Source organism: Sus scrofa, chromosome 10 (assembly GCF_054392235.1).
Source record: "Sus scrofa isolate SSC_HxYL_T2T_F1_AM1 chromosome 10, Sscrofa_HxYL_maternal_Yorkshire_Landrace_v2.0, whole genome shotgun sequence".
Taxonomy (NCBI): domain Eukaryota; kingdom Metazoa; phylum Chordata; class Mammalia; order Artiodactyla; family Suidae; genus Sus; species Sus scrofa.
The window spans coordinates 86,495,829-86,509,140 of NC_139392.1; the positions used below are offsets into that span (position 1 = coordinate 86,495,829).

The 13,312-nt window shown below is 51.2% G+C and overlaps 2 protein-coding genes across 13 annotated transcripts in view; one reads left to right on the forward strand and one right to left on the reverse strand.

Moving 5' to 3' along the window:
- Window positions 1-11,735, forward strand: part of NUDT5 (nudix hydrolase 5) — a 24,754-nt gene extending 13,019 nt beyond the window's left edge. For 3 of the 8 annotated variants that reach the window (XM_084980546.1, XM_084980545.1, XM_084980547.1), the window contains exons 4-9: window positions 1,547-1,596; window positions 2,806-2,913; window positions 3,989-4,084; window positions 4,406-4,513; window positions 5,997-6,050; window positions 8,676-8,913. In XM_084980546.1, the coding sequence (XP_084836672.1) occupies window positions 1,547-1,596; window positions 2,806-2,913; window positions 3,989-4,084; window positions 4,406-4,513; window positions 5,997-6,050; window positions 8,676-8,785 (526 nt within the window). In that variant the 3' untranslated portion in view covers window positions 8,786-8,913. Of the gene's footprint in view, window positions 1-281; window positions 381-1,546; window positions 1,597-2,805; window positions 2,914-3,988; window positions 4,085-4,405; window positions 4,514-5,863; window positions 6,051-8,675 lie in introns of all 8 variants that reach the window. The other 5 variants (XR_014818113.1, XR_014818114.1, XM_084980548.1 and 2 more) reach the window with 4 other exon arrangements.
- Window positions 11,700-13,312, reverse strand: part of SEC61A2 (SEC61 translocon subunit alpha 2) — a 26,840-nt gene continuing 25,227 nt past the window's right edge. For all 5 annotated transcript variants that reach the window (XM_005668199.4, XM_003130808.7, XM_084980539.1 and 2 more), the window contains one exon: window positions 11,700-12,727. In XM_005668199.4, the coding sequence (XP_005668256.1) occupies window positions 12,541-12,727 (187 nt within the window). In that variant the 3' untranslated portion in view covers window positions 11,700-12,540. The remainder of the gene's footprint in view (window positions 12,728-13,312) is intronic.

Genomic DNA, 13,312 nt, shown 5'->3' on the forward strand with positions numbered 1-13,312 from the left:
CACAGAATCAGAATTCCGCAGCCACGAGAGGCTTTTCCAGCAGCACGCTCTCCATTCCATTTTCCAAACGAGAACACGGTCTTGAGGTTGCTGCTGCAGGGTAGCTCGTCGGGCCGGCAGAGGCGAGGATTTGCTCACTCGATCCTCAGGACATCTCTCGGGGTCCCTTAGAGATGGGGGGAGCTCTCGAGGGACATCCGTGTTCTGGCGCTCTCATCAGCACTGCTCCGTCATCTCCTCTCCTGTAACCACGCTCCTCGGTTTGCCTCCGTCACCCCCAGTGTGTCTGGCGCGGGACCTTCAGTGCTCTTCCCCGCACTGTCGTCTTCACTCTTTAGGACTGACCCCACGAGGCAGCAGAGAGAACGGGGCCAAAAGGTGTTTTGCCACTTGTGATCTGTGTTAGTGACTGACCAGTGTGGCTTGGTGGTTGGCTAAAGGTGTTGTGTCACTTACGGCCTGTGTTACCGACTTACCAGCGTGGCTTCTTGTGAGGCTTCTTGCTACTAAGAGGCATGTCGGCAGCTGCGTGTGTCAGAGTAATCGGATTCGCACAGGTTCATTTTGCCGTGTTTGCCCATGAGACTTGGGGTAGAGTACGGAAAGATCTGTAGTGCACAGAAAGGGTGTTTGTTTTTTAACCGGATTAAATACCTGACTTTTTTTAATAGAAAGGTAGCATGGCCCAAGCCTTCAGGAGAGCCAGGTGGAAGCCGGAGGGTTCCTCCGCGCAGCACCCCTTATCCCACCCCCTGTGGGGAGACGCCTGGGAGGCGGGCGCCGTTGTTTCCTCAGAGCCACTCAGATGTCTTCCATCCTCTAAATCCTCTCCCCATCTCCGTTCTTCCTGTCGAAGGGACAGGAGAGGAGCGAATCCCTCCTGTGCTTCCCCCTGTAGTCAGCATGGTTGTTCCAGTCACTGGGTTTTCAGGGCCGTGTTCCCGGAAACACGCAGCTAGTCAGGAGCAAGGCTGGACGGGGCCCAGGAGCCTGCCGCCGCTCACCCAGCCTGTTCTCTAGGGACTGTTTTGCCCTTGGACAGACTCTCGTGCGTGCGCAGGAGAGCGCTGACCTCAGTTCATTAAGTGTGATTAATAAGCAGGAAGGTCCTATCTTCCTATAACTTGGACTTGGCCATCGATCGCAGATTTTAAAATCTCAGTTGTGTAAATAAGGTTCCAGTGGTTCTGCTTGCGCGGAGTATCCTGGACTTTGCATGACGGGCTGGATTTGCATCAACTGCTGAATAGCCTTTAAAGCTGTGCTGCTCACCTGTAGGTTTATGACCCAAACAGCAGTGTTTTCAGTGAAGGCAGCTCGAGTGAGCTTCCACTACCATGTAGAGGGTGGATGTGGGCAGCAGGGGATTGGTGAGTTTTAGAAGCTCTAGGAAGGCACCGCTGGCTCTTGTTCACACAGAGCTTTACCACGTGGTGGTCCTGGCTGTCACCTTTAGCACACTCGCATGCACTGCATTTATAAGCTGCCGGTTCTACACACAGGCCTAAGAACTAACGCTGTTGTTTTTTCTTGTCTGTCTGAACAGAACTTGGGAAACTGTGAAGCGTACAACCAGGAAAGGACAGTCGGCTGATGGTATGAAAGCAAACCTGTTAGAACTTCCTAGAAAGGAGGTCCCCACACACGACTAGGAGGAGGCCGGGGAGGAGGGTTTTTACTGTAACCAAGACCTCAGAGCAGTTACTTTCAAGGATGCTCTTTTGTTTTTAACTCCGGTATTCTATTTTGCAATCTTATGTAACTCAAGCTTTCTTTATAAATAACTTCTGGCTCCTGTCATCTAAGCTCAGAAGAGTGTTTTTGAGGGGAAGATGTAATTATATTTATAGCCAAACATAAGTCAGTATAATTTGAGGCCACATACTCTGTGTGGATACGTTAGGTCTGCTAACAAAGTCTCTGTGGTCTGCTCGGAGGCCCCAGGCGAGGTCCTTTCGCTTGGAGAACTTCCTCGGCACCACTTGATGCCTCTCGGCTACTTGCTTGTAAGTCGATGAGGAAACGAATTAGGACAAGACTATTCATTCAGTTCACTTTTCCTTCTAGGCATGAATGCTTTGACTGCAAAGATCCCAGAACAATCCTGAAAACCCCCTCTGGTCTAGGGGAAGTTGGGCAATAGGTCTTTCTTGGTTTTCCCTTTTATTTCTCCATTTTGTCCTTGTCTTGTGTTCTTCCTGGAAGCAGAGTAGCTGCCGCAGCTGCTGCGTTTTCCTGCTGGGCAAGTGTGAGAGAGGAGCCAGGGGGTCCTCCAAGGCAGTTGGGGGTTTGGTTCGAAGGCCAAGTGACTTGGGAGAAAAGGCCTTTTATCCTAAACCCATACAGCTGAGTCTAGCATACACCGCAAACAATGATGCCTACTCAGTTTCTTGCTTAAAGGCGACCCAGAAGCACACGGAGCGGTGGGACCTCTGGCCCGGCTGCGCAGCGGGAGCCGTGGTCTCTGTCGAGGTTCACGTAGATGGAGATTTGGTCCTTGACCTGAGTGCTCACGTCCGGTTTTGATTTTAAAGAAACCTTGACAACAAAAACATGCTTTTCATCAAGAGAAAGCTTAGGCAAGCAAGTGCGATTGCTTTTTCCCTGCGTGCTTAAACTCCGGAGGACAACTCCCGGAGTTAACTGCCACCACTGGAGCGTCAGTTAGCTTTCTGTTGCTAATGGCAGGTAGAACACTGATTTCCGACGCGGCGTTTCTTAGCATGTGGCCTTTTAGTTAGACGGCTGTGGACGGCTTGCCGGCGCGGATGCACTTACTGGCCCGCGGTCTGTCCCCCGCCGCAGGCGTGTCCATCATCCCCGTCCTGCAGAGGACCCTGCACTACGAGTGTGTCGTGCTGGTCAAGCAGTTCCGGCCGCCCATGGGAGGCTACTGCCTGGAGTTCCCCGCCGGTGAGTCGCTAAACACGGGCAGTGCAGTGGAGGAGGTGGCCTCGGGGTGGCGCTCGACTCGGACCCCCCCCCTTTGTCCATCCGTGTGGTTTCGGCAGTGAGGGCCTCCAGGCCACCTGTGCCCCACTCTGCAGCGTTCTTTCCCGCCTCTTTGGGGCACTGCTTTTCCCTCTGTTGGCAGCTTATTTCATCTTCCACCACGCGTGCGATCTGCCCGACAGATGTGCAGTAAGAACTAAAGCCGACTCCTAATTCTAAGACCCGCGAACGCAGAGCCGTGGTGGCCCTCCTGTCCGTCCAAGGCCAGGGAAGTGTCCTCACCCAGCTGGAAGGCCTTTGCGGGTGTTCCGGAGGCGGAGGTCTCTAGAAGCGAATGCAGAGCCTCCTAACAGCACTTCGTCGGCTTGTTCCCACGTGACGAGTTTAGATCTCATTTGTCATCAGTGGTTTAAGTTCTGCGTTTCTCAAAGTCCCTCCCGGAGTGCCATGGAGGAACGGCTCTATTGTCTTTCTCGTTCTCTGGCCATTTCACTGAAGACATTAACACCCCGAAAAGGAACTGAATAGCCTGTGTTTCCCTTTTCCTTGCGGTGGTTAAATTCCTTCCAGGAAAAGGACTGTGGTGCTGTCCCCGCCGGCCCCTCCTCCTCTCAGTGCCCCTCCAGCCCCCGCCTCCTCTCCCCCGCTCCCTCTCGGGGCACTGTCTGGGCTTTCACTACAGGCCCAGATGGCTCTGAGGGAGGGAGGCAGGCTGGCAGGTAGCGTGTCCCCATCTTACACCTCGGGAAACAAGCAGAGGCTTCCCGGGCTGCAGCCACTCAGCTGGGCCACCACGGAGCCACTTAGCGCACAGAAGCAACCAAGACCTTGGTGCCTCGCTGCTCACACCGCAATCTGGGTAGAAACAGAGGAACAGAACCTACTTGGTCTGCTGGGGCGTGGGGATGGGGGCTTCTTTCGCCTTCTGTTTTTCTGTAAACGTTGCAAACCTCTTGATTGTTCACAGGTCGCTCAGCAGCTTGTATGTGAGAACACTGGGTCCCCTGTCCCCTCACACAACGCTTTGGCCTTGCAGGTCTCATTGATGAGAACGAAAGCCCCGAAGCAGCTGCTCTGCGGGAGCTCGAGGAAGAGACTGGCTACAAGGGAGATGTCGCCGAATGTTCTCCAGGTGCGTGCTGCTTCTCGAGTGTGCACTTGGGATCAAACTGCTGAAGTGATTTGCCCACCGGTGTCCCGCGCGTGAAAGGGTTGCGTCTGCGGGTGTGCTTCGCGGGTGAGACTTGAGTGGCTTTCGTTGTAGCTAATTCTCGGGCCGGGCCCCCTCTGCGCGGCCCGCCTGCGGACACGCTCTGCAGCCCCGCGCTCTGAGCGGAGCGGGTGAACGAGTCCTGCCGCCCACCTGCCGCCTCAGCCTGCTGCCAGCCCAGTCCTCTTCCAGAGACAGCTACATGGTGAAAGGACGACCTCTGACTGGCGCTTCTCTCCACAGCTGTGTGTATGGACCCGGGGCTGTCAAACTGTACCACCCACGTCGTGACCGTCATGATCAACGGGGATGACGCTGAGAACGTGAGGCCCAAGCCAAAGCCAGGTGAGCGTGCACTGGCTTCGTTTAAGGTGGTTGCTCTGTATTAAGTGTCTTTTAACCGACTACTTGCTTCATTTTTGTTGAAAGAGTCATAGTCTGTCTTAGATGCTTCATGGGTACTTTTGGCTGTTTTGCCAAACTTGTGTATTTTAGCATTTTCCTCTTAGCACATCATTGGGTTTTATGCCTTTTTTATATAAAATTATTAAATCGTGCATTTCTGCGTGGCCGTCCTTCCCCTTTAGTAGTGAGAGCTAGAGGCCTTACGCGGTAAACGATGATAATCCTCAGAGTCGCCGAGTTCTGCCCCCTCCCTGCCGAGGGGCGGCCGAGGAGCTGCTGGACAGCAGCACCATCTCTATCGAGTCCCATGCTCCGTGAAGCTTTGCTCGTATTTCTTAGCAAGTTTGGATCCAGAAGCTTCAGTGCCTCTGTCCGTACCATGTGCTCTCCCACGTCCTTAGGAGGGGGTGTGACAAGGACCCCACAGTGGCCCCGTGTCAGAGCGGTGGTCCTCCGTTTCCCATCCCTTGTAGTTGTGAACATTTCTGTTTCCTGTTGCAGCTAATTTCACAGGCTCAATGTTCAACTAGCAAACAGAGCAAAGCATAGCACACATGCTGTGGAAGAGCTGGGCGGTTCCTCAGAGTTAAACACAGGTTTAGCTTAGGATCTGGCAGGTCCACTCCTGGGTATAAACCTGGAAGAACTGAAAGCAGGGCCTCAGACACATACTTGGACGCCAGTGTTCATGCAGCGTTACGCACAAGACCCAAAAGGTGGAAATAACCCAAATGCCCAGTACAGATGGGAAATGTGGCTGAAATGCTGTCCCGGGGACGAAGTGTGCTGCTGCGTGCTGGAACGCGGATGGGCCTGGAGGACGGGGCGGATGCTGTGTGATTCCACTGAGGGAGGCCCTAAAATCAGTAGTGATAGAGACACGAGGTAGCAATAGAGGCCACGGCAGGTGAGGGATGCGTGTCCAGCAGGACCACCTTTCTGCCGGGATGACGGGAAGCTCGTGCACAGTGCTCAGGACTGCAGGACAGTGTGAATGTATTTAATGCCACTCGGTTGTACTTTTTCAAAAATGGTGGAGTTGGAGAATTTTATGTTCTATTTTAACAGTTTAAAAGCACGTATGTACATGTTACAGAATGCGTGTTAGATTGAGCTGTTAAATATTTGATTTGGAGAAAATAACTTTGTGCTGTTGGAGTCACCATGTGTCTAGATTGGTGGAGACCCGGGTTTCTGTTAAGCTCTCACAGGGCTTTGAAACAGGCCTTGCACAAGAGTCGCCCAGTGTTGTGCCACCCCCCCACCTTGCTGAAGGGTCCTTCTGTTTATTTTCAGGAGACGGAGGTACGTCGTCCACCCGAGGCTGCCCTGTGCGTGGCGGGCTGTGCTGGGAGTGGCGTGGGCACCGTGAGTGGCTCTGATGGGCCTGCCTGTCGTTCAGCTTTGTTTTCACTTGTACTTTGTTTAGAATTCGTGGAAGTAATTTCCTTACCAAAGAATGACCTGCTGAGCAGACTCCATGGTAAGCATGCTCGATGGGACCCAACTGTTGTCCCCGTTCCCCGTCCCCAACAGGTCGGGTGCTAAATCCCGTTTCTTTCTGTTCTTCCTCATCAAGTCAAATAGCTAGAACCTGTTACAGAGCTACCGTTGACCTATCTTCATCTCACTTTCCGGATGGCATCGAGTTTGAAAGGAAGAGCACAGCAGTCTCTGTCAAGTGAAAGCTTTGATTAGGGGCTGCTTTTATTCTACAGAAGGGTCAAGATTATATTGGTGCTGCTGAGCCAGAACTGTTCCGATCCTTAAGTCTTTCCTCCCTGCCACGAAAGGTCTGGTGGTAGCTCTTGGCTGATCCTCAAGTGTGCAGATACGTTGGATGGTTTTTGCGAGGGGGGGATGTGTTACAGGAGAATTTAGCAGTATTCTTTCCGCAAATACTGAGGTGTCTTCTATAGACTAAGTGTGATATGCTGGTTAAGGAACTAACTAGCAGCGTGCCCCTTACTAAATGACCTGTCACCTAGTTAGACTGTGTGGCTCCCGGTCAGCCCGTCTCCTAGGATCATGGGAACATTGCTACGGCTCCGTGGACCGTGTCCTTCCATGTCCCCACCGGAGGAGGTGGTGAAGAGGTGGCAGTGCCCTCGGGGCTCCTCTGCCGGCCGCCTCGGTCACCAGCAACTCACCCTACAGAAGTGGATGGTCCTCCTAATTCCAAGGTTACTAGGTTTTTATTCAGAGTTAACTGGAAGCACTGTTAGACCTGAAGCTTTTTTTTTTTTTTTTTCTTAAGGCCACACCTGCGTGACATATGGAGGTTCCCAGGCTAAGGGTCAAATTGGAGCTGTAGCTGCCGGCCTACACCACAGTCACAGCAATGCAGGATCTGAGCTGTGTCTGCAACCTACCCCGCATCTCACAGCAACGATGGATCCCCAACCCACTGAGCGAGGTCAGGGATTGAACCCGCATCCACATGGATACTATTTGGATTCGTTTCTGCTGCACCACAACAGGAACTCCCTAGATCTGAAGCTCTGAGAGCAGTCTCTCCCTTCCTGAGAACCTGTGGCTTAGGATTTTATTTCTAACATCTGTGTTTGAAAGGTCAAGGAAATGTTTTATAAACCGCTGTGACTTCAGGCTCTCAGAGGGCCTCCCTTCCAGCGTTACCCTTTTATAGCCCAGACCTTAGGTCAACACCACCTCAAGATCCCAAGGTCAGTCAGGAGGACCCGTCGTGAAGATGCAGTGGTGTCTGAGGCGACTATTCAGGGAGAGCCGTGGCCACCCCAGAACAGGTGCACGGCTCTGAGGCTCAGCCGACTGGACGTTAGTTACAACTTAGAACAAGTTCCTTAGCGTTCTCAGAAAACAGAAGCAAGACAGCCCCTACCTCTGAGGCAGGAATAAAATTAAACAGGATAATGTTGGCACATAAATGCTTAAATGTTATGTGCTATTTATTTATTACTATTATTTTTTATATTAGAAAAGTGTTCTTTTAAAAAAAGATTCCTTCCTGGAATTCCCTGGTGGCCTAGTGGGTTAAGGATCCAGTGTTGTCACTGCCATGGTGAGGGCTCGGTCCCTGGCCCAGGAACTTCCACATTGTGTGGGCATGGCCCAAAGAAATACTTTCTTCGTTCCAGCGAACTTCCCTTCTGGCCCTCGAAGAGGGGACAGAGGGCGGGAGGGAGGAACCTGTATCTATAAGAAGAAGGAGAGGCAGACAAGCCGGGCTCCTGCCTTGCTAGAGTAATGCTACAGTAATCGAAGCCGGGAGGTTGGACGGAGGGCGTGTGGAGTTAGTGCGCTAAGGACTAGCTGTCCGCACTCGCCCAACACCCGCTGTGCAGCCGAGCAGGGCATGACCCTGCCTTTGAAGATCAAACCTTCCCGAGCTTCTTCCCGACCAAGTGGCTGGGAAAATGGCCCAGGCGCAAGTGTGGTGGCCTCCCTCCGAGGAAGACACAAGTTCTCCGGCCTGCCCCCATGTGAGAGAGAGGCCTCACTCCTTTGTTTTGCTTTTTAGGGCCACACCTGCGGCATATGGAAGTGCCCAACCTAGGGGTCAAATCAGAGCTGGAGCTGCCGGCCTACACCACAGCCACAGCAACACGGGATACGAGCCACATCCACGACCTACGCCATAGCTCATGGCAATGCTGGATCCCTGACCCACTGAGCGAGGCCAGGATCGAACCCGCGCCCTCATGGATACTGGTCAGATTCGTTTCCACTGAGGCCTCCCTCTTGACAGTGGGAAGTTCCCAGGGCCAGGGATCAAACCCACACCACAGCAGCGACCAAGCCACTGCAGTGCCCACACCAGATCCTCAAACCACTGTGCCACAAGAGCACCCCACAGCGTTGCGTTTTAATACGCAAGATCACCACCTAAGAGCTTCTCTGTCTTTAATGTTTTGTTCTCTCTCATGCTGGAAACGGAGTTCCGCTTTCAGATCCTCTGTTCTTCCGCTAGTGTCAGACCCCTAAAGGCAGAAAATGTCCTGTTCATGACTGTCTCCCAGCGCCCAGCACAGAAAGCGGCGCACGGCGGCTGCGCGGTAAACCCTGACCGGCGCGGGTAGTGTTACCGCCACTGACGCCATCGCCTAACTTGTGTCCCTGCCTCCTCCAGCTCTGGTAGCCGACGAACACCTGACCGTGGATGCCCGAGTCTACTCGTACGCGCTGGCCCTGAAACACGCAAACACGAAGCCGTTTGAAGTGCCCTTCCTCAAGTTTTAAGGCCGAAGGACGGTGGGCATGTTTTGGTAAACAACCACCAGGCCTTTTCACTGAGACTTTGTATTCAGCTTACTTCTAATGGAGAGTTGAAATTAGCTTTTCATAAAATAAAAGCAACACAAAATGCATGTGGCAGTATGGAATTGTAATTACAGGGAGGCTGTAGCCTTTTTTTTTTTTTTTAAAGGCCATACCCGTGACACATGGAGGTTCCCAGGCTAGGGCTTGAATCGGAACTGTAGCCGCCGGCCTGCGCCACAGCCATCTGGGACTTGAGCCACATCTGCGACCTAAACCACTGCTCATGGCAACGCCAGATCCTTAATCCACTGAGCGAGGCCAGGGATCGAACCTGCATCCACATGGTTACTAGCCAGATTCATTTCCATTATGCACGGAAACTCTTAGCCTTCATTTAAGTGCTAAACTGCAGCTAATGTTAAAGAACAGAAATGCAGGTATGTTTAATGCAGATTTTTTTGGGGAAAAAAAAAAAACCCAGCTATTACTTTTCTTATCTTATCCAAGAGATAAAATATTTTTTAGGAAAATAGCCCTGAATTCAGAAATAGGCCAATTCTTCCCACCACCGACCCCCAACAGAAGGTACGTAGCGAGCTGTGCGGTAACTGTCACAGCATGTTGTTTAAGGACCGAGTTCTGTGGGGACCGTCTTGGCCTCTCCCAGCTGAACTGTGCCCCATGGGATTCGTCTGTGCAGCAGAGGACGGAAGCTGGAGAGGCACGTCCGTTTCCAGTTAGCAGCTGTCCTTACGGCCCCGACGACTGCAGGGGGACCGGCCGGTGCTCCCATAATGAGAAATGGTGGATGCAGTCACTGCGCCAAGGTCGGGAGGCTGATGGAGACGCAGGGCCCTCCCCTCAAGCATGTGTACAGACTTTAAAATCGTCTTCTCTCCTTACCGCACAAAGTATGAAAAGCTTCTAAAAGCCAAGTCCGCCGTAAGAAGACTTACCTGGTTGGGGCCCTGTCTTGGTGTTTAAACCACGTGTGTAGCCAGGTTAACAAGGACGAGGAATACGTGTTATTTCAACACAAGCTTCTCTACGAGGAAAACATGGCAGCTTCGGGCTCAGGACGTGCCTAAGACCCCCCATCCTCACTGGCCACTGTCTTAGCTTACTCTTTCTTGAGCTTGGCTCTTCGGTGGAATTTCTGTAGCCTCGGGATTACTGCCTCTCCAGGGTAGCCCAGCAGGAGTCTCCAGATGGTCCTCCCCGGCTACTCCTAGGTCATGTTTGCAGCCCTGGCCCCAGGGGTTAGTCAGGCCCCGCAGAACCAGACACAATCAGGGGGTGAGTGCCAGAGAGGCTGCAGTATATAGCCGTCTGTCTGCAGGCTCACTGTCTTCCCAGAGAAAAGATGCTTCTATTGTACTCCCTACATGAGAATAACGGGAAGGAAGGTGGACCTGGAACTGTACAGATCAAGTCCACTCTCCCTATGAATGCAGTGAAGATTCAGCCCCCAGCTAGTTGCTCTGATAGAGGCCTTCCTTGTGCCTCCAAAACAAAAAATCCTTATTTTAAAGCATGGCATCACCCTTTCCAGAGACTGGAATCCTTTTTCCTGAGCTCTCAAGGCCCAAGTCCTCTAACTCCCCTTGTTGCTGTTCGATCAAAATCAGGAAGCACCAAGGTGTCCATAAAACACAGGCCAACCCTTCAAAACCACTTCCCATGACAGCTGGTTAATCCACTTTTAAATGCTGATGGAAGAGACAGATTGGTAACCCCTGCCTATCCTTTCTGCCTTTTTCTCTTCCTAAGAGGGCTTTTTTTTTTTGGTCTTTTTACAGACACACCCATGGCATATGGAGCTTCCCAGGCTAGGGGTCTAATCGGAGCTACAGCTGCTGGCCACAGCCACGCCAGATCGGAGCAACCTATACCACAGCTCCCAGCAGCACTGGATCCTTAACCCACTGAGCGAGGCCAGGGATCGAAGCTGCAACCTCATGGTTCCTAGTCAAGATTCATTTCCTCTGTGCCACGGTGGGAACTCCCTAAGAGTGCAATTTAAAAGTGACAGCTAAATCATCCCCCTAATGCAATTCACACTGTCTATACATATCAAAGGCTATGCTTTGGGAATTGAGCTGGACAACGAGTGGTCTGAATGTTTCCATCAGCTGACAGTATGTCAGCATTTAAAAGCTGGTTATTATGAAAGGCTGTTATTTCCACCTCTTTTAGGGAAAGATAGCTAGAACACGGTATTTCTATAGTAACAATCATCTGAGGCCCTCAGGACACGCTCTCCTGTTGACCATAGCTACTGTCCTGCCTGCCTTTATTTTCTCTGCCTTTCTCCCGAAATTTGCTGGCTTTGTTATTTTAAACTAAACAAGATATATTGGAGTTTTCATTATGGCTCAGTGGGTTGCCAGGAGCTGTGATGCAGGTTGAAGACTTGGCTCAGATCTGGCATTGCTGTGGCTGTGGTGTAGGCAGCAGCTGCAGCTCCATTTTGACCCCTGGCCTGGGAACCTCCATATATTGTGGGTTTGGCCCTAAAAAGTCAAAAAATAGATACTTCCTGCATTTAAGAAATTAAGCAGGGATGGAAAACCACTTATGAGAAGGATGTCTTTGAAAAGTTTGATCTCATTTTGGACAATAAAGCACATAGTTAAAAAAATGAATTATTGAAAAAGAACTGTGCTAGTGCCAGTGGAGGCTGGGACATAGAGACAACTGTTTCTCTGGTCTTTGCAGGTGTCAGTCATAAATCTACCCTGTGTGGGCCACTGTCTCTCAGTATTTTTAGGGTTAAACTAATACATATGCAGTAGGTATTTCGGGATGAATCATGCATGAATACAAGGAACCTATACAGATAATCTTAGACATCATTTAATATCAAATTGTATTTTTCTAACACAACGGACAGTTTTATTAAATAAAACTTTATTGTCTACTGTTTACACTCATGTTGCTGCTGTCAAGTACAACAACTTACACAAACTCCTAGCATGAGTTACTCACTTTCTCCCCACTCAACTAGAGACACTGCTGGAGCATTAGATCTTTGCTTTAGGGATTTAAAAAAAAAAATGGGGGCATGGTGTCTTGAAAGAGACTCAAGCGACTTGTTGGCGTTGGAAGGCACAGCCGATACAGTCCAACAGCACTACCTGCTGTCACTGGGAAGGAAGGGGGATGGGAAACTGTTCATACAAGCACTTGCTTCTGGGAACAGACGTGACACTGGTGACACTAAAAGCTGGATTTGAGGAGGAACCAATAAAAGGGGGGACGTGGGAACGGGGACACTGTGAGTTTAAAGAGTACGAACAGTGATTATATCTCAAGTACGGATTCGATATAAATGTTCCAGAACTCCTTAAATAAGCTCCAGGCTACGGGCAAGTGGCAACTGGAAGGGCGTGTATTTTCAGACGGGTTAGGGGAGGGGGAGTGCTGGGATGAGTGTGCAGAACTGATCCCCGGCACCGTCTCGCTGTCACAGCTGAACACGGCGAGGCGGGTACAGCGCTTTCCAGCATCACAAGCAACACTGCGTGGATGTTTCTGACTGACTAATGTAAACTTGAGTTTTAAGGCAGCTGGTACTCATGCTGCACACGGGCTCAGCTCCGTGCCCATTTCAGACATGGGACGCTTCGCCCTGGAAAACGAACTGTGGCAGGAGAAGAGGGGGACCGCATTACTTGACAAAAACAATGCGTCAAAATACCTTCCCTTTCACACACAAAGAAATATCGCAACATTTAGAAAAACAAAGCACCCATCCCGCCAACTTCAGCCTGCTCCTTAACAAATATTTCAAAATACTGATAAATAATAGTGACTGCAAGCAGGATTCCGGTGCCAGAGCCGATGGCCCCGAGGAAGTCGGCTAAGACCGACAGGGCGCCGATGCACAAACCCCCAAACGCAGCGGCCGTGGGGATGTACCTGGAAGACAGAACCCGCAGTCAGAGGGCAGGGCGCCGGTGAGCAGCACTGACCTGTGCGGCGTGATGAATCTGGCAGTACCGATGGCGCGTCCAGAGCCACCGACAGTCACACGCGGATGGGCACTGTGCTTAATTAAGGGGACGATTGGACTTCCCGAGTTCAAGAAACCAGTTCACAGCTGAGACAGGCAATACATGATTTTTATGGAAGAAAAGGAAAAGCCACAACTGAGGTTTGAGTACTGGACTGCTTAACAGTGTTGCTAAGTGGGTAATCATTAGCTCCCTCTAGCACAGGAAGAGTAAATTTCCAAATGCTTCCTAAGTATCAAATGATGACCTCTTCAGCAGTAACTCAACGGTGGTCACATGATCAAGTTATCTGGAGAATTGTTGAAAAATAATGGGACGGTATTTAAAGAAGGGGATGGGGAGACAAGGACGGCAGGCTGATAACCACTGAAGCTGGGCACGGGTGGACGCAGAGGTCCTCATGCCACTCTCCGCAGTCTATTCTGTGTTCTGGCAGCAAGTTAGCAATACCAATGTCTTTTCAACAAACACTTCTAGAACACGAGGATAT